Consider the following 23,595-nt stretch of genomic DNA (forward strand, 5'->3'; position numbering starts at 1 on the left):
TACATTTTATAACATTATTATGCAGATTGTATTTAAACTTCAGAAATATTTAAGACAATTGTAACCCTGTAAAGCTGATGAAATATTAAAACAAGACAAAACACTTCTGACTTTTAACAGAGAACGGCTCCTGTGGTGGTTTTTTGGGCGTCGCCCCACCCCCACCCTGGGTCCTGGCAGCAGAAAGCACAGGGCCTGAACCAGACGGCGTCCAGCAGGGACTGTGCCCCACAGGGGACACTGGGCCACGTCCAGGGATGTGTGCGCTCCTGGCATCGAGTGGGGGGGATGGGGGGCCCACAGAGGACGACCCTCCCCCATGTCAGCAGTGCTGGGTGGTGTCACCCTGACCTTCTGTGGGTGAGATGCAGGAGCTGCCCCACGCCCACTGGGAGCAGCCCAAGCAGTCTTGGCCGCGACAGGGGTCCACTCTGCCCCCCCAACCCCCAGCCTTCCTGCTGTGGTTCAGTCCACATTTCTACACTTGACTTGTGGCCCCAAAGAAAGCAGACCAAGGGGCGGGCTCAGCCCTGGGGGCAGTTTGCGACCCCTGGGCTCAGGGCACGTGGAAGGGAAACCCCACACAGAGGCAAACCAGCACAGCAGGATTTTCTGGGCATCCATTCCTCAGCCACCTCTCGCCCCCACCCCCTGCCCAGAGGACGTGACGGGCTCAAGGTCAGCGTGGCCGGATGGTGGGCAGGGCGGGCCTCCTGCCACCTGGCTCCCCTGCCACCTGCTCCGGCCACGGCTGGCCTGGGCCGGTCCCTCCCGCCGGGGTCAGCCCCCAGGTCTGCTTTGAGTGAGGAAAAACAACTCACTCCTCCTGTTGCAGATGCCTCCCTGTGGCCCATCCACGTGGTTCCAGCCTCTGCGGACCTGGGGGACCAAGAGAGGTCAGAGGACAAGGGTCAACCCACCTGCCCCTCAGAGCCCCCTGTCCCCCCAGGGAGGTAAAGGAAAAGTGTTTTTTTGTTTTGTTTGTTTTTTTGTTTTAAAAAGGCCCATTCAGCAAACTGGATCGGCCTGTCCAACATCTTCATTCCTCCTCTGAAGAGGCGCAGAGATGGGGCAAGAGGCCCTGAGGTCACACAGCCCTGGGGCAGGGGGGAAGCAGGGAGGGGGTCGGGCCCCGCCACCTCCTCCCCAGCCTCCCAGATCCCTGAGGAGCCTCCCGCCTGCTGGGCCTCCTGCTCTGTGCTTGTGAGGAGGCCCAGGGAGCCTCCCAGGTGAAACTCAAAACCACGTCTGATCAGCGGAGCTGCGGGAGCCCACCAGAAGCCAAAGGATGGTTTGGATGAAAGGAAGCCGGAAAAAGAAGAGGGCTTTCGCTTGAGTCATCTGCCTTCCTCTCCACCATTAGTGCATTTAACGGGGCGGCCCCACAGAGGCCAGGGCTGCCGGGTTTGTTCTGGGTCCCCGCCGCCCCAGGTGGGCAGGGGGTGAGATGGGGCAGTGTGTACCCTGGGCCTGCAAACAGGAGGCGCTCAGTACATGTGTAGGGAATGAAGAATGTGGGGCTTAGACCCGGAGGGGTTGTGCAGACCTCTGTGCCTCAGTTTCCCCGTCCTGCTCCCGCCGCCAGCCTCATGCCCTCCAGGCCTAGGATTTAGTGGATCTAGGACCAGGAGCCAGGCTGGCACCAAGGAGGTCTGGTGGCTGGGTGGTCCGAGAGGCCCCCAAAGTGTGGCTTTTGTCCTGCCCTTCTGACACAACTGGTCTGTCCTCATTCCGGAACCAGGCTGGGGGCGGGGTGACCTCTGACCTCACACAGCAGCCTGGCCGAGCTGGGTCCCCCCAGGAGGGGTGGAGGGGAAACAGGAGGAGTGGAGAGAGAGGCCTGGGAGGGGGCCGGGCCAGCACTCCAGCTGCCCTGCCCTCCAGCAGAGCCCGGGCCTGCCCCTGCCTGAGTGTCCACAACAGCGACTTCTGTTTGCACAACTGGTCCCCCTGCAACCGGAACCTGCAGGGCCCATCCTGCGTCCTGGAACCTGGGTGCTTGGCAACTTCCAGGCCAGACCTCCGCAGATGAGGACACACACCCAGGGCTCGAATCAGCATCCCTGGTTTGCACATGGGGAAACTGAGGCCCAGAGCTGTGCAGTGACCTGCCCCGCTGCTCAGAAGGACCAGGTTCAAGCCCTGAGTTGGTGGTTAGAAGAAGGCTACCTTGGTCCACCCCCGGGGGTCGCAGAATGTGCCCATTCTCAAATGGAGCTCCACAGAATGCCCAGGATTCAGGATTCAAAGAAAGATGTGGTTTTGGGAAAACAGTATCTGAAAAATGTAAACTAGCATTCAAAGTGTTTCATTTTTCTTATTCACAGTAAGGAAAAAAGGAAAAAAGTTTGAGGAACCAGGGAGGGAGCATCAGCCGGTTCTGGGGGTGGAAATCAGGAACAGTTGGTTCTAGCTCCCATCTGTCTTTGGACTAGATGGTCCTTGCCTCAGTGTCCCCTTTTGGCAGCTTCTGGAGGTTTGGACACCCAGCTCTCCTCAATTTACTAAAGTTCTTCAGTTTCACATGACCTCCCCCCACCCTCTGCTGGGGATAAAATAAAATCCAGGTCCCCATATCCAGCTTCCCCCTCCATGATCTGCCTCAGAGCCTTTGCACGCACCTCTGCCCCTCTTTCTCTTCAGGTTGTTAGTTCCCGCTCTAAGGACACCTGCTCTGGGAAGCCCCTCCTCCAATTCAGGAAGGTTCCCCCCTGACTCCCCTCCTCCCGGTTGCTGCTTCTTGCGGTGGCCCCTGGGCTGGAAGCAACTCCGACCGGCATCCCGGTTGGTGGCTCGAGCCTGCCACCTGGCGGCCGGGCCTGGGGCTGCGGAGCCCCAGGCTCCGGGCGCCGTTCCTCCTCCAGGAAGGTCCCTCCTCCGCTCTCCTCTCCACCATCCCCTCTCGGATGGCAGAGCGGGGTTGGGGGACGCACCCCGCACCCAGTCTCCCCAACGTTGCTTGTGGGTACGCCGCCCAGTACAGCCATGAGACCGCGACTCCTGAGCGAAATTCCCCCTTTTCAGAGGTTAACAACTAATACCACATTTTAAAATGCACTGTTTGTAGACGTGGCCTGCGGCCGGCAGCGCTGACGCGAGATTGTTGGGTGCTCCCCAGACAGAGCTCGCGACTTGTTCGACCCGCACCAAGTTGCCGAAGTAAAAATGTGGATTTTGTGGCCCCCGAAGAAGAGAGGTCCAGGGGGAGGCGGACGATGGATCCGTGAATATGCGTCTACGTTTTGAACATCAGCTACCTGTTATGTTAGGTGCGTAGTCTGTTTTACGTGCAATGTCCCATTCGGGCCTGTGAGGTCGGTATTCAATATCTGCACGTTAAAAATCATCATCATCATCATCCGAGAGGTTGAGTGCTTGACCAAAAGCGCCCACTAGAAGTGGCCAAGCCAGACCTCCAGGCTCTGAAGCTACTAACTGCTCTCAGGAGACTCTCGGCCTTGGTTTCTCCATCTATTTTTGGAAGAAATCTCCTTCCAAGATCTCTAACCAGGCGGTGCGCCCCTTGATTCTCCGCGGAGCGGGAAACAAGAGCCCACCTGATTCACAGGGCGGCCCCCTCCCCGAGTCCTGTGCGCACGCTCGGGTCGGCCAGCCGCCGGGAGCCGGGCAACGTGGGCACCGCTCTAGCCGGCACGGCGCAGTCGCCCGCGTCTCGCTGATGATGACACGTGTCCGGGGCGGTGGAGAAGGAAAGATGGCGGCGCCCATGGAGGTGGCCGTGTGTACCGACTCGGCGGCCCAGCTGTGGAGTTGCGTCGTGTGGGAGCTGCACTCGGGCGCCAATCTGCTCACATACCGCGGCGGCCAGGCCGGGCCTCGTGGCCTGGCGCTGCTCAATGGCGAGTACTTGCTGGCGGCGCAGCTGGGCAAGAACTACATCAGCGCCTGGGAGCTACAGAGGAAGGTTCGGCGGCGCGCGCCCGGGCGCCATTGGCGGGATGCGCGGGGCGCACGGGCCTGGGGTCGGAAGAGGGGGCGGTGGGGGCCGCACGGGCCCTGAACCCCGGTGGGAAGTGGGGAATCCTGTTAGGATGCTCTGCGCACGCGCGGGTCTGGGGGCTTTTTGGGGGGGAGGCGGGAGCCGCGCGCCCGGCGTCGGTGGGAGCGGTTAGGGCGCTGCGCGCACGCGCCGAGCTGAGGGTGGGCTGCAGCTTGGAGGTGTGGCGGGCGTGCCTCTGGGCAGCCAGCGGTGCGCACGCGCACAAGGAGAGCTGGGTGTGGGTCCCTTGGGGGCCCTGCGCTGGAGCCGGCGTGGGGCGGGAAGTGTAATTGAAAGGAGTTTGCCTTAGGGGTTCCGTGGGTATCGTGGGCTTGGAGCGTGAAGGTCCAAGGCCTGGGAGAGCCCCCTGAAGGGGAGCTCGGAGATTCGTGTATTTATCACCTCTAAAAAGACGCTTATTTTTTGCCATTAGGGCCCACGGTTTCTCCTACAGAAACTTCAAAATGCAGCCCCTGAAGCTGCTCGCCACCTGTTTTTGCCAGCTGACATCTCTTTCGGCAAGCTCTGTGTTCTAGCTCTGCCTGGTGTGGTCCACACACAAACTCGAGAAGTTGTTCCATTTTAGACATTTAGAAACTGACGCTCAAGGTCCCAGGCGAGACTTCAGGGGATGCAGGACTGGGGCGAAAGCCTAGTGGCCAGACGGTTCCTCTGACCCCCAGTCCAGAGACGCACTGTCTTGCCTTTTTTTTTTTTTTTAATATTTATTTATTTATTCGTTTATTTGGCTGCGCCAGGTCTTAGTTGTGGCAGACGGGATCTTCGTTGCCGCGTGCGGGATCTTTAGTTGGGGCACGCGAGATCTAGTTCCCTGGGGGCCAAACCTGGCCCCTCCCCCCCCTCCCCCGGCACTGGGAGCTGGGAGCATGGGAAGTCACAGTGCTGTCTTGCTTTTCAGGAGAATCCACAGGCCTCCACCTCCACCCCCGCCCTGCAAAGCCTCAGCTGGAACAAATACCCCCGTTCCTGAACCATGGATTTGGTCAAACCACCTCTGTCCCCAACTCCTCTTTCTAGTCCTCCTGGACTTACCAGCTGTCTGGGTGCCCCTCCCACTTGCCTCACTTCCCCCTGCTCCCCCATCAGGCATGAAACTCAGAAGCTTCTTCTTTGTCTAGGACCAGCTTCAGCAGAAGATCATGTGCCCCGGACCGGTCACCTGTCTCACCACGTCGCCCAATGGCCTCTACGTTCTGGCAGGGATCGCAGAGAGCATATACCTGTGGGAGGTGAGCATAGGAGCACAGAACCGGGGTGGCGGTCTCAGCCCACGGGCTGCCAGCTGAGATCACTGACCCAGTTGTCACCGACAGTCTGTTACGTTTGGGGGGGAAGCTCACCTGACTTCCTGCGTAGACAGTGCAGGATCTGAGGCAACAAGATAAGGTCTTTCCTGACCTCGGCACCGGCAAAACGACCTTCCTGGCTGCCCCAGAGATCAGCAAAGAGAACCGACTGTTCTCTGTGGACTGTCCGAGGCCCGAAGAGATGAGAGGGAGCTGGTAATCTCACCCCGGGGCTCTTAAACCTCAGTATGTGATTCTGAAACTAAGAGGCCTTGCTCAGGCGCAGGGAGAGAAACGGAGGCAGGTCGCCCTGTGGTAGAAATCCTTCCTCTGCTCGCTGCCAAGCTGGTGCAGGGGGTGTGGGCAGACGTCAGCGGCCCGTCCGCCATCAGCAGACGTCTCAGGTGGTTGGCCTCCTTGATGGGGGACACTGTGTGGTCCTGGCTCCCCACCCTCTTGGAGAATTCCTGGCCAGCGTGAGCTGTGGCCACGAGGGGGCGCCCCACGGGGCCGACCGCAGGCTGGGGGCTTTCTGGCGCCTGTATCCTCCTCTGTGTTTAGACTCTGTCCTTCCTTTTGCGGGGGGTGAGCGGCTGTGTCTGTGTCCAGGTGTTCCTCTTACAGAGATAGTGGCCACCTCACTCCCACGTCACCTCATCTGAATTGATTACGTCTCCAGAGATTATGTCCTGTTCAAGGGAGGTCACAGGTTCCGGAGGTTGGGCGTGGACACGTGTGTCTGGGGGACACAGTTCAACCCACGGCAGCATCTGTGCCCCCCGCCAGCCAGCTCGGAAGATGGTGACTTGCAGCTGTGCCTGCAAGGATCAGCCCTGGGTCCAGCCGATCCTGGAGAGACCCTCCCTCACCAGCCCCCCTCGGCCTTGTCCCCTCGCTCACACCTTCCCTGGGGCTGTGTTATCTCACTGGGGATAGGGTGGGAACAGATGCTGGCAGGACTCAAGAGGGCACGACCCCCCAGCCTCCCTGTTCACTTCAGAGCCACGGGCCAAGCCCTGGTGCAGGGGGCCTGGGGCGGGGCGGGGTGGGGCGGGCCCTCCCCTCCCTCAGGGCTCCCCGTGACCCGGTGCCCTTCCGCCTCCCCAGGTTTCCACGGGGAACCTTCTGGTCATCCTGAGCCGCCACTACCAGGACGTGTCGTGCCTACAGTTCACGGGGGACAGCAGCCACTTCGTCTCGGGGGGCAAGGACTGCCTGGTGCTGGCTTGGAGCCTCTGCAGGTAGAGCCCTGGCCCTGGCGGCTCCCCATCCGGCTGTGGTCTCTGGCCGGGCAAGGCCTTAACCACGAGGGCAGGGAGCCTGCTGTGCAGAGAGGCCAGGCCCCGGGGTGGGAAGGGGCTCCAGGCCAGGTAGGCTGGTGCCAGGAGGACGGGGCCCTGGGCAGCTACCCAGGACTTTTATTCGGGTGAGGGGGCCTGGTTACTGCCCGGAGACAGGGTATAAAGGCGTTGAGATGTGGGCCGCCCTCCCTGCTGAGATCCGGCTCCTCCCCCACCCCCAAGCGTGCTGCAGGCAGACCCCTCCCGGACCCCCGGACCCCGGCACGTGTGGTCTCGCCACACCCTCCCCATCACAGACCTGCACTGCGGCTTTGGTGGGCCCCTGGCCCGGGTGGCCACCGCCTCGCTGGACCAGACAGTGAAGGTAGGGCCCTGCCCTGACCCCTGCAGTGGATCTGTGAGCTGAGCCCGGCGGCTGGCGGGTTCCTGGCCCATGGGAGCCAGAGCATCATCTCCTCCCGCTGGCTGGTGGGTCCCGACAGCTCTTAATCCCCCGCTGCCTTCGGCCTCAAGGACGTCCGGGGTCGGGGGGGGCAGTCCAGGCCTGCGTCGGCTTGGAAATTCCCACTTGACCACTGCACCTGGCAGCTCCTGGCAGCTCCTGGCAGCTCCTGGCCAAGCCTCAGGGCATTTGAGGGAGTCCTCAGGTCTTCGTCCCTGGTTGGGGCAGTCCAGGGCTGACCTGGTGGTGGCCTGGGGGCTGCAGTAACTGAAGCCGGTGGTGGCGAGGGGTCCCAGCGTGAGAACCAGGTCCCTGAATCCCCAAGACCCCCGGGGTGACAGCTGCTGTCTGAGGTTCCTGTGGCGTCCAGAGTCTCCCGGCCGGGCGCAGCCGCTCTCAGACCCATGCCCCCGCCCTCGCCCTTGCCCCCGCCCGCAGCTGTGGGAGATCTCCTCCGGCGAGCTGCTGCTGTCTGTGCTCTTCGACGTGAGCATCATGGCCGTGACCATGGACTTGGCTGAGCATCACATGTTCTGCGGTGGCAGTGACGGCTCCATCTTCCAGGTCGACCTCTGCACCTGGGTGAGTGGGCGTGGGGGGCCAGGGGGTGCACGGCTTGGGGCTGAGACGCAGCCGTGCCCTGTGCTCACCGGCCCTCCCATTTCCACAGCCCGGGCAGAGAGAGAAGAGCTTCCAGCCGGAGCAGGACCACGGGAAGGTGTTCAGAGGACACAGGTACAGGGACGGGGTCGACCAGGAGGTGGTGGGGGTGTCGTTGTGCCGCCCTCCCCCGGGCGCCAGGTGACCTGTCTGTCCCCAGGAACCAGGTGACCTGCCTGTCAGTGTCCACGGACGGCAGCGTGCTACTCTCGGGCTCCCACGACGAGACGGTGCGACTCTGGGATGTGCAGAGCCAGCAGTGCCTCAGGACGGTGGCTCTCAAAGGTGGGTGCGCGCAGCCCTCCTGGAGGCCCTGGGCCCGAGGGGCCTTGCCCTTTCGTCCACACCGCGGGCAGCCCGGGGCTGGAGCAAGGACCCAGGGTTTGCCTCGTGGAGGGTGCGGACGGGAATGCACGGGAGTGTCAGGGCCAGGTGGGTGGCTGGAGGAGCGGAGGGTGGGAGCCCGGACCCATTGAGGGTGGGTCCCGATCGCCGCTTGCCCTCCCCAGGCCCCGTGACCAACGCCTGCATCATGCTGGCGCCCATCAGCATGCTGAGCTCCGACTTCAGGCCCAGCCTGCCTTTGCCCCACTTCAACAAGCACCTGCTGGGCACGGAGCATGGGGATGAGCCGCGCCACGGGGGCCTCACGCTGCGCCTGGGCCTCCACCAGCAGGTATGTCTCACCCTCAGCTGGGACCCCCACCCTTGGGCCTCAGCCTCTGCGGTGTGGCTCTGGGTGCCCTTGGGTCGGGTCCTGGTGGGGACCTTCCACGTTCTCCTCTGCTGAAGAGGCTTCTTTGCCCTTGTCGTTGAGGCCAGCCTGATGGCTGGTCCCTGACCTCAGGAAGCCCTGGAACCTTCCAGAGAGGGAGCGGGCCACGCACAGGGTGTTGTTCCAGGGGCCGATCAGGACCCAGAGGTTGTGCACGTGCAGCCACCTTCTCCAGCTGGGCGGCGGGAGAGCTCACAGCCCCAGTGCCCATGGGACCCCCTTCCATGACGGCCTGCCTGCCCCTCCAGGCCCCCGGGGCCCCTCCCTGCCTGTCCTCAGCGTGGCCAGCCTTGCACACTGAGGCCGGGCTCTGTCTGCTGTCTCTGCGCCTCGGAGTCACCCGAGCCTTCGGGGCTGTCCACGCCCCTCACGGCGGCCTGATGGATGGCTGTGCCAGGCTCCGGGCTGCTGGCCCAGGGCAGCGTGCCCAGACGGGGTCCAGCGGGAGACGGATGGCCTCTGGGCAGCAGCAGGGTCCATCATCTCAGCGGGCGGGTGAGCCCTCCCAGGGCTGGAGGCTCTAGCCGACTGTGGGGCTGCTCGTCCCTCGAGGCTTGATGGGAGTGGCTGGCTAACGCGACCCCGTCTGTTCCAGGGGTCAGAGCCCAGCTACCTGGAGCGGGTGGAACAGCTGCACGGGGTGATGTGCAGCACGTTGGAGAAGGTGGGCGGGGAGAGGCCCCAAGATGGGGGAGGGGCGGGGCCCAAGATGGGGGAGGGGCGGGGCCCAAGATGGGGGCTTGTCCGCAGGGAAGGGCGGCAGGGGGCCTGGGCTGTGGGTTGGAAAGGATGTGCCCCTGCCCCACCCTCTGTCATGGACGGTGGGGACAGTGGCCCTCAGTGCCAGCCCCGCCCTGCTGCCTGCCGGTGGGATGTCTGAGGCCCCCTCCCGCTCTGAGCACTCTGCCGCCCCCCTCCAGAACGTGCTGGGTGGCCAGGACCAGCTGCGGATCCGCGTGGCAGAGCTGGAGGACGAGGTGCGGAACCTGCGCAAGATCAACCGCGACCTATTCGACTTCTCCACGCGCATCATCACTCGGCCGGCCAAGTGAGCGCGTGTGCCCGACCCTGGCCAAGTGAGGCCCAGTGAGTGCGCGTGCGTGCAGCCCGGACCCACACCCGGACCTGCCCCCTGGGCTCCCCCCAGGACCCTCCCGACTGGCTGGCAGACCCCGAGGCCCGAGGCCCGAGCCCATTCTCTGCCGGCGTCCTATCATTTGGATTTGCCCACCAGGGGCTGTGGTCCAGTGTTGACCTGCTGTCCTCCCGTGACCTGCCATGTCGTGTTGGTGCTGTGCCGTGTCTAACAAAAGACCTGAAATCCTGCCTCTCGGCCTCCTTGTGCCCACGCTGGGCTCAGGACCCCAGTGGCGGGACCTGCTTCAGGGACCTCACCGTAGCCATCACAGGGTCCGAGTTTCAGATCTAGCGTCGAGAAGCCTGGGTTCTCACCTCTTCACTCACCTGCCGCCCCAGTGCCTTTCCATGACCCAGAGGCCATGCCACCCGTGGGACGGGACAGGGACATTCTGGGAGCTGCAGGACGAGGTCCCCAGGGGCAGGAGTGACTCAGGGACAGCAGTGCAGTCACACTGGTCCCGTCCCCCGAACCTGGGTCAGGGCAGCTGGCTCTGGGGTGGCAGCCAATTCTGGGCCAGGGTCATCTTGACCAGAACCTTCTTGGTGTCAGGGGCCGGAGGGAGGCCAGGCCCCACCCCCACCCCCACTGCCAAGGGGAGACAGGGACACCACCAGCTGGCACCTGGAGCCCAGCCGAGAGGTGGGCCATCAGGCTGCCCATGGAACCTTCCAGAAAGCTGCCCCCAAATGACAGTCTGCTTAATGGTCCAGAAAATCCACATGACTTAGCAGGTGCTGTAATGACCTCGGCTGGGGGCTAGCTTCTGGTTCATGTCTTTAGCTAGTGGGCATCCCCGCTGGGGCTCTGCACCCACCCTCATGGCCCACCTTGCCCAGGAAGCTGCCAGGTGAGGAGTCCTGTTGGCTGATAGGGTCCACATTGTAGGTGCAGCCCCTGGGCCCCTGGTGGATCCCAAGAAGTGAGGCGGGGTTGGGGAGCGGGTCGTGAGGCAGCTCATCAGAGCAGAGCTGGGGGTCGGAGCTGCGCCCTCCTCCCCAGAGCACCCAGGGCTGTTTTCCTGTCTGCAGTCTGCGCCCAGTCCGTTCTCACCCCCTTGGTTTCCAGAGGGTCCAGAAGATTAGGAGAGGGCCTCAGAATTTGGCTGAGATTCCCCTGGGGCTAAGGGCCACCTCACCTGCCCGGGCCCTGCGTCCCCAGGCCCTGGCCCTGGTGAGGGTCCCTGGCAGCCCTGGTGCTGAGCCTGAGGCCTGCTGCCCTCTGCCTGGGACGCTGCCCCACGCCCCCAGCTGTCTGCACTCGCCCCGTGATTCAGTGGCTTGGAAGGAGAGGCCAGTTTTTGAGGCCCCAGTGTTGCTCTTTGTCTTGTGGAGTCCCAGGCAGGAGCTGGCAGGTGGCCAGGAGACGGGCTGGAGATCGGCCAATGTCTGGCAGCCACCTCCCGGGCTCTGGGTTTTTCCCTGGGGAGCAGGGGTATTGTTCTCATTGCCCTGGACCCTCAGCTGCTGCCTTGGGTCCTGGGGTTCCTCCTGGTTCATCTGCCACACCCATGGCTGGGGTGAGGGTAGGCACCCCTGGGTGGGGTGCCCACCCCGGGGCTGTCACTTTGATGACTCGGCCCTGAAGGGGGGGTGCCTGGCTGGGCCTGGGAAGATCCTCCAGTTGACACGCAACCGTCTTTGCCCGCACTGTCCCTGCCACCTGTCCTTGCGGGCCTGCAAGGTCTCCTGTCCCCCTTCTGCGGGCCATGCCGAGAGAGTTCACAGGAGGTCGGTTGGCGGGAGCTGGTTGCAGAGAAGGTTGCTGGTGGGCCGTGAAGGCTGGAGCCCTCTTTCCCTGAAATCCCCACATGGCCCTGGGCAAGCCACACCTGGCCCTGAGGCTCGGTGTCATCTGTAAAAGGGAACACACACCTCCTCGGCCTGCGAGGAGCCTTCAGGAGCTGGTGTGCAGCTGAGCAGGTGTGTGACAGGCGCCAGGCACACGGCCAGCAATGCCGCTGTTATTGTCCTGTCTGTAAGAATCTGTAGAAGCACAATTTGACCCTGAATCCTGGGCCATCACTGCCAGAGGGGCAGGTGCAGGCGGCACCCAGCATTCACAGATGACTCCTGCATGTGCGCTGAGTTTATGTGAACTGCAGTGACATACCGCCTCTCACACACCAGGACAGCTGTTATTTAAGAAACAAAACGTGTCAGGAGGCGATGGAGAAATCTGAGCCCTTCTGCACTGCTGGTGGGAAGGTGAAATGGTACAGCTGCTGTGGCCAGTAGCCTGGAGGGTCATCAAAAAGTTACATGTGGAATCACCATATGCTCCAACAATCCCCCTCCTGAGTGCATCCTCCAAAGAAATTAAAGAGACTCGAGGTGTTTGCACGCTCGTGTTCATAGCAGTGTGATTCACAACAGCCAAAAGGTGGAGACAACCCAAGTGGCCATTGACAGGTGATAAACAGAGTGTGGTCCAACCACACAAGGGAATATTATTCAGCCTTAAAAAGGAAGGAGATTCTGACACCTGCTACCACAGGGATGAACCTTGAGGGCATGATGCTCAGTGAGAGAAGCCAGACAGAGAAGGACAGATACCGTCTGATTCCACTCACGGGGGTCCCTGGGGGAGTCACAGCCACAGAGACAGGAAGTAGATGGAGGGGGCCGGGGGGTGGGGAGTCAGGGTTTCATGGGGACAGAGCTTCAGTTTGGGAGGATGAGAAAGTTCTAGAGGTGATGGTGGGAAGGCTGCACAACGTGATTGTGCTTAATGCCACCGAGCTGTGCACTTAAAAATGATTAAAATGGTGAACTTTACATTATGTATATTTTGCCACAATTAAGGAAAAAACCTTGCCTGTGTCCACTTGTTTGATGTCCACGGTAGCTGGGAGGTCAGAACTACTACCATTGAGCTTGTAAAGATGGGAGCTGAGGGACTTCCCTGGTGGTCCAGTGGTTGAGACTCCGCCTTCCAATGCAGGGGCTGCCGGTTTGATCCCTGGTCGGGGAGCTAAGGTTCCACGTGTCTTGGGGCCAAAAAACCAAAACATAAAATAGAAGCAATATTGTAACAATTTAATAAAGACTTTAAAAATGGTCCACGTCAAAACAAAAAAACTTGAAAAAAAAAAAACTGGGAGCTGAGGCGCAGAGGCCAGGGCGCCCAGCGCAGGTCATGCAAGTAGTGGGCCTTGGGGGAAGGTGAGGTGTAACAGCAGGGCCCGAGATGGGGTGGCTTCAGGGGGTTACCCCGTGAGTCCCAGGGGGGCCCAAGGCGCCGTCGGGTGCTCGCGTACCTACCAGAACCAGCAGCCAGTAATGTTTGTTGACTGACTGACTGACTGACTGACTGCTGAGGGCCACATTAGGGTGAGGCGGCATCCCCTCCCCAGGATGGGTCCATTTCTGGGGACTCATGCTGGCATAGGGACCTTACCCCAGGGTGGGGTGACGCCCAGGTGGTTCCTGAGGACACTTCTTAACCTGGCGCCTCACCCAGAACAGTGGCGGGGGGGGGGGGGGGAGGCCTCCCTGGTATGACCCTCCCTGTCCTGGGATGCCTGGCCAGGTGGCTGGATGAGGTGGCCTTGTCACCTGGAAGCCAGCCACCCAGCTCTCATCAGTCATCTCAAAATTCCATTCATGCTGCTGGCCGGTACTTGCATTTTTCCTCATCTAATGGAGTTTGTCCCCTGCGTCTCTAACACTGGCTCCAAAAGGAGATGGTTTCTTGTGCGTGAAAAAAATCAACTGAGTGTAGACGCGTTCCTTAGAGCTGGAATGTTCCATGCGCAGCTGCTGCCCTGTGCCCTGCGGGGTCTGGGGAGAAGCCTGGCTTTCTCCACTCCCCCACCTGGGATGGGAGAATTCCACGCAAGGTGCTCCGGGGCCCTTACTTGACCGGTGGTTATTGAGCGCCTCCCACAGGCCAGGGCCACAAGAAGGTCTCCATGGCATTTGTCTTGGGGAGGCCCAGAGAATGTAGGAAGAGGCTGGGGGATTGGTAGGCGGCGGGGAGCTAAGGAAGGTTCCGGGGCAGCGGAGAGTGATGTAACCACGCGTCCTTGTCTGAGCAGTTGCTCAAAGCAACAAGCAATTATAGAGTGCCTGCTGTGTGCAAGCACTGGAGACAGCAGTTAACGAGCCAGACCCGCCCCTGTCTCCCAGAGCTGGCCACTGAATAAAGCAAATAAAGGGACAAAAAGACGATGGCGTGTGATGGAGTTCATGTAGGCAGGGATGACGGGGGCGTTCTGAATCTTTCTGGGTGACAAGCTAGGAAAGTTTTTCCAGCAGGGGCATTTGGCACTGGGTCTTGAAGGGTGAAGAGGAATTCTCTGGCTCAAGTTGTCTGCCCGCAGCTGGAGGGCAGGAGACCTTCCCCACACGTTCCCATCAGACAAGTCTGCTTCAGTTTCCCTGGGGCGCCAACGATGGTAGAGCACGTGGACGGGTTGGTCTGGGTAGACGCTGCTCCCTGGAGGAGGAGGGTGCGGCTGGGTGACTATGGACGCACACTGACCCCTTGTGGGCCTTAGTTTCCCTGACTGAGAAATGGGAACCGTTGCCAGGCTGGAGGGGGGATGAGGGGGCACCAGGGGTGAGTGTGGGCACCGGTCTTGATGCAAAAATCCCTCCCTGCTGCTAACGTCGGCTTCCTCATCTGTAGAGTGGGCACAGAGCCAGGAGGAGCAGTGGTTCGATTCCACACCCCACCCCAAACCCCGCCTGCTGTGGCCATCTGAGCCTCAATTTCCCGCCCTGCGTAGTGGGACCCACGCCTCCCTAGTGGGCTGCCTGGCACTGGGAGGCCGGGAGCGGGGAGGGCGGACGCAGGCGGGCGGGCTCGGGCAGGGAGGGAGGCGCCGGCCCGGCGGGGGCGGGGAGGGAGCGGCGGGGGCGGCCGAGATCCCGCCTCCCCTCCCGTGGTGCCACCCGCGGCTCCGCCCCGCGGCGCCCGCCGGCAACTTTGGGATGGAGTTTGTGCGGGCGCAGTGGCTCGGCCTGGCGCTAGCGCTGGGGCCGGGGCCCGCCGGGGGCCACCCGCACCGGTGCGGCGTCCTGGTGCGCCTGGGGGTCTCGGTGCGCCTGGGCGCCCTCCTGCCCCGCGCGCCCGCCGCCCGCGCCCGCGCCGCCCTGGCCTGGGCCGCCCTGGCGCCGCGGCTGCCGCACAACCTGAGCCTGGAGCTGGTGGTCGCCGCGCCCCCCGCCCGGGACCCCGCCTCGCTGGCCCGCGGCCTGTGCCAGGCGCTGGCGGCACCGGGCGTGGCGGCCGTGCTAGCCTTCCCCGAGGCGCGGCCCGCGCTGCTGCAGCTGCACTTCCTGGCGGCGGCCACCGAGACCCCCGTGCTCAGCGTGCTGCGGCGGGAGGCCCGCGCTCCCCTCGGCTCCCCGGTACGCGCGGACGCCGGGGTCAGGACGTCCGGGGACCCGGGGTCGGGATGGGAGAGACCCTGGGACGCTCTTGGAGCGCGGGGCCCGGGGGTCCGGATAGCTGAGTCCTTGGGACACGCGGGCCTCAGAGTCTGGACCCTAAATGCAAGAGTCCGGATGACAGAGGCCCAGGGACGGCCCTCGGGTTCGCGGAACCTGGACCCCTGAACCCCGAATGTCCCCGGAGATCAGGGACCCGGAATGGGAGGCGGGAGCCCAGGGGCGCAGGAACCTAGAGCCACGGAACCCCGCGGCTCGGGAACCCCGCGGGATGCCTCTGGACCCCAGATGGCGGATCCCACAGGACGCTTCCCTGGGCTTTGGCGGTGGAGTCCCACTAGGAGCGCGGCCCCCTTCCCCGGTCAGGTCAGAGGGCGCCTCCGGATTCCCACCAAGCAGGGCCGCGGGGCTGGGATGGGGAAGCGGGTCTCCCTGCTCGCTCTCCAGGGGCTGCAGTTTCAGGGGCTGCGGCTGGAGACTTTCCTCCTGCCAGGATCCTACCAGAGGCCCTCGAGGCCGAGGCTACCCACACCCCACAGCCTCCCTGATGGCCTTCTCAGGTCCCCAGGGCCACCCTGTCTCTCCTAAACCCTCCATCCTCCTCCACCCTGTCCTCGTTCGTCCTTGGAGTTTATTCTCTTTTCTTAATTACACCCCCAGGCTGGAATTTGGGTCCGAATAAGTAGAGAATGGGACAAGGAGGAGAGAAGGGTGGCAGAGCTCTGGGGACCCTGTTGTGCCCCAGGGAAAGAACCCCCTCCCAGGGCCAGCAGGGAGGGGCCCAACGCTGGGACATGGGGTCTGGAAGGGGGCCTGCCTCTCTCCAAACCCACCTTGAAGCCCCCTCAGGCCTTCCTTCTCCTGAGGGCGGGGAGACCCTGATCCTAGAGGAGGCCCAGGTCTCATTAACCCCCCTCTATCCTTGACCCCCTCCCGGTGGGAGAGATGCAGGACCCAAATCCATGCCTGTGGCGCCCTCTGCAGCCGGATCCAGGAACTGCACCCTCTGCAGTTGGACCTGTCAGGCTTTGGGGGGGTATTGGCTTGCCCCGCCGCCCCGCGGGAGACTGAGCAGCAGCCCCCAGCCTTTCCCCCTGCACTCAGCACCCTGTCCCCACCCGAACAACACCCTGCCTACATTAGGTGTCTGGCAAAGCTCTCTCGTGCTTCCCATGCTCAAAGCAAATTCAGGAGAACTTTCTGGGTCCCTGAGCACGGAGGGGGGGCCCCTCAGTCCCTAGCTTGCCTGGTAAGTCTGAATAGAGGTGGGGTAGTGGAGCTGGGTTTTGAAGGATGTGTAGGAGTTGGCTGTCATAGATGGGAAAAGGTATTCCAGCTGGGGAATGCAAAAAGCCTCAGGGTGACTGGAGCCAAGAGAACAGGCCCTGAATGTCAGGCCAGGGCCGGACTTTGTGCTGATGGCGATGGGGAGCCACAGAAGGGGTTAGAGCAGGTGTGGGGCTGGGAAGAAGCAGGCACAAGGTCCAGTTATCAAGGTGTTGTGCGTTTATTGAACATGTACAGACGGGGTGGGAAGAGTGTGGTGGGACACTGAGTTTGCCAGCCCTAACTGACCACCCCTTTGCCAGAACCCCTTCCACCTGCAGCTGGACTGGGCCAGCCCCCTGGATACTCTGCTGGACGTGCTGGTGTCCTTGCTGCAGGCGCACAGCTGGGAGGACGTTGGCCTGGTGCTCTGCCGCGTGCGGGACCCTGGTGGCCTTGTGGCCCTGTGGACAAGCTGGGCGGGCCGGGTTCCGAAGCTCCTGCTGGACCTGAGCCGGCCAGACCCAAGTGATGCAGGGCTGCGGGCCCACCTGGCCCCACTGGGGGTGCCCGCGGGGGGAACGGCCCCAGTCCCTGTGGCCATACTCCTGGGTTGCAACGAGGCTGGCGCCCGGCAGGTGCTGCAGGCCGCACACCCCGGGCCCCGCTGGCTGCTGGGCACGCCGCTGCCCGCCGAGGCACTCCCCACCGAGGGCCTGCCGCCTGGGCTGCTGGCGTTGGGCGAGGTCGCTCGGTCCCCGCTGGAAGCCGCCATCCACGACGCGGTGGAACTAGTGGCCTGCGCGCTGGGCAGCACGGCCCGCGTGCAGCCGGAGCGCGCCCTCCTCCCCGCCACGGTCAACTGCAATGACCTGCCGCTGCCCGGGCCCGAGTCCTCCGGCCGCCTCTTGGCACGATGAGCAGGGACCCTGCTGCAGTAAGCCGCGTGAGAGGCGACATTATCGGGCATTTGCTGTATGCCAGGCGCTGTGTCCATCTTGGGTGGAAGCAGAGCCCAAGAAGGAGATTCTGCGGGGGGTGTGTGTGTGTGTGTGTGTGTGTGTGTGTGTGTGCGCGCGCGCCTTTGGGAGAAGCGGGAAAGGAGGGAAAGGAACAGGTGAGGCTCTGCCGGACCCGGGGAGCCCTGCAGCGGGGGCAGCACGCAGCAAGAAGGCCCCACCTGGGCCTCTCAGCTGGGCTTTGGGCTGGGCCGTCGCCCCAGCCCCCAGGGCGTGGGTACCCCAGCTGGGAAGGGGATCTGGAGTGGGGGGTACAGCAGCAACCCCCGTGGCCCGGTGTGTCTGAGGCAGGGCGATAGGTCTCACCTCGGGGGAGGGATCCCTCCGCCGCCCTGATGCCGCCCACCCCCACCAGGTTCCTGGCCAACACGTCCTTCCGGGGCCACACGGGGCCGGTGTGGGTGACCGGCTCCTCGCAGGTGCACATCCCCCGGCGCTTCCGCGTGTGGAGCCTCCGCCGGGACCCGCGGGGCGCCCCGGCCTGGGCAACGCTGGGCCGGTGGCAGGACGGGCGGCTGGAGTCAGAGGCGGGGGGGCGCGGCCGGGCGGCCCCCACCCCCGCCGGGCGCCTGGGCGCGGCCCAAGCTGCGCGTGGTGACGCTGGTGGAGCACCCGTTCGTGTTCGCCCGCGAGCCGGACGAGGACGGTCGGTGCCCGGAGGGGCAGCTGTGCCTGGCCCCCGGCACCAACGACTCGGCCGCCCTGGACGCGCTCTTCGCCGCGCTGGCCGACGGCTCGGCGCCCCTCGCGCTGCGCAGGTGCTGCTACGGCTACTGCATCGACCTGCTGGAGCGCCTGGCGGAGGACGCGCCCTTCGACTTCGAGCTGTACATCGTGGGCGACGGCAAGTACGGCGCGCTGCGCGACGGCCGCTGGACCGGCCTGGTGGGCGACCTGCTGGCCGGCTGGGCGCACATGGCCGTCACCAGCTTCAGCATCAACTCAGCCCGCTCGCAGGTGGTGGACTTCACCAGCCCCTTCTTCTCCACCAGCCTGGGCATCATGGTGCGCGCATGGGACACGGCGTCACCCATCGGCGCCTTCATGTGGCCGCTGCACTGGTCCATGTGGCTGGGCGTCTTCACCGCGCTGCACCTGACTGCGCTCTTCCTCACCCTCTACGAGTGGCGCAGCCGCTTCGGCCTCACGCCCCGCGGCCGCAACCTGGGCACCGTGTTCTCCTACTCCTCCGCCCTCAACCTCTGCTACACCATCCTCTTTGGACACACAGTGTCCAGTAAGACGCCCAAGTGCCCCACGGGCCGCCTCCTCATGAACCTGTGGGCCATCTTCTGCCTGCTCGTGCTGTCCAGCTACACGGCCAACCTGGCCGCCATCATGGTCGGGGACAAGACTTTTGAGGAGCTGTCGGGGATCCACGACCCTAAGGTGCGTGGCCGTGGGGTTTCAGGGGTCAGAGCCTGGAGGTCACCCCCACCCCCAGTCCCCACCCAGTAGAACGCGGCCATCTGCTCCCGCAAACTCATGTTGAACCCAGCTGGGACAAAACAGGCGAGGCTGCTGGCGAGAATCAAGAGAGAGAAACAAAGTAGATGGTGTGTGAATTGGTGATAAAGTTCCAGGGAGGAAAATTAGGGTGGGGACACAGGGAGCATTGGGGAGGGATGATTTCTCAAACGGGGGTCAGGAATTCCTCTGGGAAAGGTGATATGTGAGGGACTTTTATGTAGATATCAGGGAGGAATATGGTAAGCAGAGGAGGCAGCCTGTGCAAAGGCCCTGGGACAGGATTGTGCTTGGCAGGTTGGAGGAACAGCAAGGAGACCTGTGTGTGGCTGGAGCAGAGTGAGTGAGGGGGGAGGGGAGAGCAGGGAGGGGGATGGGGCAGGTCATGCAGGGCCTGCACGTGTGGGAGGACCTGGGCCTCCACAGAAGCCCCATTTAGACAGAACTTTCACCAGGAGTCCTGGAGGGCTGTGGGCAGAGCAGGGCATGCCCCAGCCTACATATTTTTCTCTTTTAATGAAAAAATTTTAATATTCTAGAGTAGGGAGCAAGGCCCACCATGAATGAACCCATTGCCCGGCTCCAAAGTCAACTCCTGACCAGTTTCGTCCATGCACCAGTCATAGCCGCTGGATTACCATGAGGGAAATCCCAGGCCTCCTGTCATTTTGTCATGAGTATTCTGGGAACTTAAACATCAGGCAGCCATTTTTCTCAGTTGTCTTTTTTTTTTTTTTTCACAGTTTGTTTGAATCTGGATCCAAAATGTACAGACCCAGAGGAAGGTAGAAACCTCCTTGTTACCAAACCAAACTCGGGTCCACTCACCTGCAGGCAGTAAAGCCAATCTACTGACACAGGGTCCTGGTGAAGGAAAGCACAGTGTTTACTGCAGACGCCAAGCAAGGAGTCTGTACAGCTAGTGCTTAAGACCTGAACTCCTGGATGGCTTTCAGGGAAAGGTTTATTTTTGCTTGTTTGTTTTTTAATTTTTATTTAAGTATTGGGGAAAGGTTTTTAAAGACAGGGTGAGGGAGGGGGGTTGTGGGGTGTGTGATTAGCTCCTGGATGTTCTTCTGATTGGTTGGTGGTGAAGTAATTGGGAGTCAACATCATCAACCTTCTGGTTCCAATCAGTCTGGGGTCTATGTGCTTGTGGGCAGCATGCAGTTAACTTCTTCCACCTGGTGGGGGTTTCAGTATCTGCAAAAGAGCTCAAAGGATCTGGCTCAAATTTTTTTTTTTTTTTTTTTTTTGCCATGCCGCATGGCCTGCGGGATCTCAGTTCCCCAACCAGGGATTGAACCCATGCCCCCTGCAGTGGAAGCACTGAGTCTTACCCACTGGACCGCCAGGGAAGTTCACTGGCTCAGAATATTATCTACAGCCCTTGAGAAGGAATTAAAAGTCCTTGACTTTAATGGCTAAACTATTATTATTATTTTGTCTTGTTTGACTGTTTTCCTTTGTTTCTGCATTTTCTCACTTCTTCGATTAAATTTATTCTTTGGAACTCGGGGAAGGCCTAGGAGACTAAAGTTTTTCTACAGACAAGAGGCAGGCAGAGGACTGGGTGGGGGTCTGTCCCGGGAAGGCCCCATGGGGCCATCTTGACACTCCATCTTTTTGTTCACTAGCGATTTGTTTGTTGGAGAAGTTGTTTTTTCTCCTGCAGCATCTCCCAGTGTTTGGATCTAGCTGCTCTCGTCCCCTGCTGCTCCCCCACCCCAGCGTCCTCTGTTAAACCAGTAATGAGACCTAGATGCTTGCTGTCCCGTGGGCCAGCCACTCTCCACACGTGGCTACTTTTTTAAAATAATTTTTTAAAACAATTTTTTTTTTTTTTTGGCTGTATTGGGTCTTCATTACTGCGTGCAGGCTTTCTCTAGTTGTGGCGTGCAGGCTTCTCATTGCGGTGGCTTCTCTTGTTGCGGAACATAGGCTCTAGGCGCGCGGACTCAGTAGTTGTGGTGCACGGGCTTAGTTGCTCCCCGGCATGTGGGATCGAACCCGTGTCCCCTGCATTGGCAGGTGGATTCTTAACCAATGCACCAGCAGGGAAGTCCCATGGCTACTTTTTAAATTGATTTAATTGAAAGCACTCAACAGCCACTTGAGAACAGCACAGGTGTAGAGCATTTCCTTTCCCAGAAAGTTCTAGGTGGCCCTGCTTGCCTCAGGTCTGGCTTTTCGGAAGTGCTGTAGCCCCGACAAGGAGGCCCTGGTCAGGTGGCCTCAGCAGCCACTCATGGTTTGCTTTAGGGAGGTTGCACAAACAGTGGGTGGGCCGGAGAGCCCAGGGCTGAGGGGGCAGCGCTGGTGCAGGAGGAATGGGGGATGGGGGCCTTGGGTGGGGGCTGCGGAGGGGCGAGCACTGGGCAGGTCCAGGGTGTCCGGAGGGCAGTGCCCACAGGATCTGCAGGTGGACGGGACGTGGAGATGAGAGGCGCAGAGGCGGGCAGAGGAGGGAGAGCGACTGAGGTGGGAAGGTGTGGGGTGGCTCGGGAGTGGGTCTTGGAGGCGGTGAGCTTGGGGTTCCCGGGGGACCCTAAGGAGAGACGCAGAGGGTGCGGCGGAGGCGGAAGTGTGGAGTTAAGGGCCTGGAGATGGACGTGCGGGTTTTAGAACATTTTCAACTGGGTGGTCCTGCCCCCAGAGGACACTGGGCCATGTCCTGGCACATCTGTGGTTGTCAGACTAGGGCAGGGGGCTCCTGGCATCTAGGGGGTGGGGCCAGGGATGCTGCTCCACACCCCACGGAGCCCAGGACGGCCCCCCAGAGATGACGTAGCCCACGTGAGCCGGGCGAGGGGAGACGCTGGTTGAGAGCCCTGGGCCTGGGCGCTCCGGGCTGGCGGATGGAACGGGGGTGGGGGAGAGCCGGGCCGGGATCAAGGCCCCACCCCAGGCGCTGACCGGGCGCTGGCCCGCAGCTGCACCACCTGTCCCAGGGCTTCCGCTTCGGCACCATGCGGGAAAGCAGCGCCGAGGTCTACATCAAGAAGAGCTTCCCGGAGATGTACGCACACGTGCGGCGCCACAGTGCGCCCACCACGCCCCACGGCGTCGCCATGCTGACGTGAGGGGGGCGCGCGGGGCGGGGCGGGGCCAGGCGGGCGGGGATGCTCATCCCGTCGCCCTCCCCCGCAGAAGCGACCCCCCCGCCCCAAGCTCAACGCCTTCATCATGGACAAGTTGCTCCTGGACTACGAGGTGTCCATCGACGCCGACTGCAGACTGCTGACCGTGGGCAAGCCTTTCGCCATCGAGGGTGAGCGGCCCCTGGGACCAGTGATCTGCGGGCTCCAGGCAGGCGCAGCTCCTGTGGGTCTGCGTCCAGCCCGGTCCCAACCCAACGCCCGGCCTCCCCCAGGCTATGGCATCGGACTCCCCCGGAATTCGCCGCTCACCTCCAACCTGTCCGAGTTCATCAGCTGCTACAAGTCATCCGGCTTCATCGACCTGCTGCACGACAAGTGGTACAAGATGGTGCCTTGTGGCAAGCGGGTCTTCGCCGTTACAGAGGTAGGGCAGGCCCGGGACGCAGGGAGGGGTAGGCGTGGGGGACTCTGAGCCTGTGTGGTCCTTCACCAAGGTGACCAACCCCTGCTCGTTCCCAAGACTGTGTGTTTGCCTGCTTTTCTGCACCCTATTCATCCTCCAAAACCCCAGTTCCAATGGCCTTTCTTCCATGACACCTCACCTCTGAAAATGGAGCCCTAGCCTTCCAATCCATCTCCACAGCCCCAGGCCCTTCTCTGTGGCCCAACCTCTGCCCCCACCCCCGTCCAAGGCCAGGGCTTCCCAAGGGTCTGCCATGACCAGGAGGGGTTTTGTGCCTGCGTCCTGCCCACAGACCCTCCAGATGGGCATCTACCACTTCTCTGGACTCTTCGTGCTGCTCTGCCTGGGCCTGGGCAGTGCTCTGCTCAGCTCGCTGGGCGAGCACGTCTTCTACCGCCTGGCGCTGCCGCGCATCCGAAGGGGCAACAAGATGGAGTACTGACTGCACACGAGCCAGGTGAGGAGCGGGGGCTGGGGGTGGAGGGAGGGCGGAGCGCGCGCAGGACGGCCTGCCGCTGACCCGACCCCGACGCGACTTCTGCCTTGGCTCCTAGAGAATCCATCGCGCCCTCAACACAGAGCCGCCCGAGGGGCAGGAGGAGCCGGAGCCGAGGTAAGGGGCCCTAGGGGCCGCTCTCCACCCCAGCAACTCCCATCCCCGCCCTCCAGCCGACCAATGGATCCATACCACCCGCCACCCACGGCCTCCTCAGGAACCCTGACCCTAAAGGGCAGAGTGGGACTGTGGGTAGGACACAGCTGCCCAGCCTCATCCGTCCCCAGGGGTCCCGAGGAGCCGCAGCAGGACACTCTGCCCGCCCCCGCGGGCCCCGGGGGGCTGGACACAGGTGCGCCGGGCCTCGGTGAGGGAGCATTGCACGCACTTCCTGCTGGAGCCAGCCGTGGCCACCGCTGCCACTCCCGTTGAGGATGCCCCAGACGCGATGCGGATGCAGCCGGGCCGCCCGGGGGCCCCGTCTCGCTCTGCTCCAACGGCCACCCGCCCGCCGAGCTGTTCCCTGGCGCCCCGCGCCCCGGGGAGCTAGAGCAGCTGGAGCAGCGCATCGTGGGCACACGCGAGAGGCTCCGCCAGGCGCTGGTGCAGCGCGGGCAGCTCCTCGCCCAGCTCAGGGACAGCACCCGCGACGGGCCACGCAGCCTGCTCCAGGCCTCCGAGGAAGCACCCGTGGCCACCCGGTGACGCGGGACCAGGCCCTCCTCCACCTGCAGCGGGGGCTTCGAGGGACCCCGCCCCCTCCC

General features: G+C 62.5%; 2 protein-coding genes across 3 annotated transcripts; both read left to right on the forward strand.

Moving 5' to 3' along the window:
- Positions 1-2,908: 2,908 nt before the first annotated feature.
- Positions 2,909-9,811, forward strand: WDR18 (WD repeat domain 18). Of its 2 annotated transcripts, XM_082455547.1 has the most exons (11): positions 2,909-3,925; positions 5,140-5,250; positions 6,415-6,548; positions 6,831-6,972; positions 7,489-7,632; positions 7,721-7,785; positions 7,871-7,995; positions 8,220-8,386; positions 9,081-9,149; positions 9,406-9,571; positions 9,720-9,811. In XM_082455547.1, the coding sequence occupies exons 1-10, from the start codon at positions 3,680-3,682 to the stop codon at positions 9,535-9,537; spliced, it is 1,335 nt and encodes a 444-aa protein (XP_082311673.1). In that variant the 5' UTR covers positions 2,909-3,679; the 3' UTR covers positions 9,538-9,571; positions 9,720-9,811. The 2 variants fall into 2 exon arrangements, with proteins under 2 accessions (XP_082311673.1, XP_082311672.1); XM_082455546.1 differs by having other exon boundaries at positions 2,910-3,925; positions 9,406-9,811.
- A 4,725-nt stretch (positions 9,812-14,536) lies between these two features.
- On the forward strand, positions 14,537-23,536 carry GRIN3B (glutamate ionotropic receptor NMDA type subunit 3B; the record flags this gene model as incomplete). The annotated part of the gene is given in 14 exon segments (XM_082453184.1): positions 14,537-14,980; positions 16,609-17,201; positions 17,660-17,834; positions 17,836-18,693; positions 21,705-21,850; positions 21,922-21,928; positions 21,931-22,042; positions 22,145-22,296; positions 22,628-22,774; positions 22,778-22,792; positions 22,890-22,948; positions 23,119-23,164; positions 23,166-23,274; positions 23,277-23,536. Coding segments are annotated over 14 exon segments (3,099 nt in total). The 5' UTR covers positions 14,537-14,560.
- Between the last annotated feature and the right edge of the window lie 59 nt (positions 23,537-23,595).

Source organism: Balaenoptera physalus, assembly GCF_965194825.1.
Source record: "Balaenoptera physalus genome assembly, chromosome: 3".
Lineage (NCBI taxonomy): Eukaryota > Metazoa > Chordata > Mammalia > Artiodactyla > Balaenopteridae > Balaenoptera > Balaenoptera physalus.

What these genes read in the sequence shown, in the direction of transcription:
- WDR18 (XM_082455547.1), top strand. Translation starts at nt 3,680, where the DNA reads ATGATGACACGTGTCCGGGGCGGTGGAGAAGGAAAGATGGCGGCGCCC. An exon ending in AGAGCATATACCTGTGGGAG is followed by an intron (nt 5,251 to 6,414) that starts GTGAGCATAGGA and finishes CCGCCTCCCCAG; the next exon opens with GTTTCCACGGGGAACCTTCT. An exon ending in CGCTGGACCAGACAGTGAAG is followed by an intron (nt 6,973 to 7,488) that starts GTAGGGCCCTGC and finishes CCCCGCCCGCAG; the next exon opens with CTGTGGGAGATCTCCTCCGG.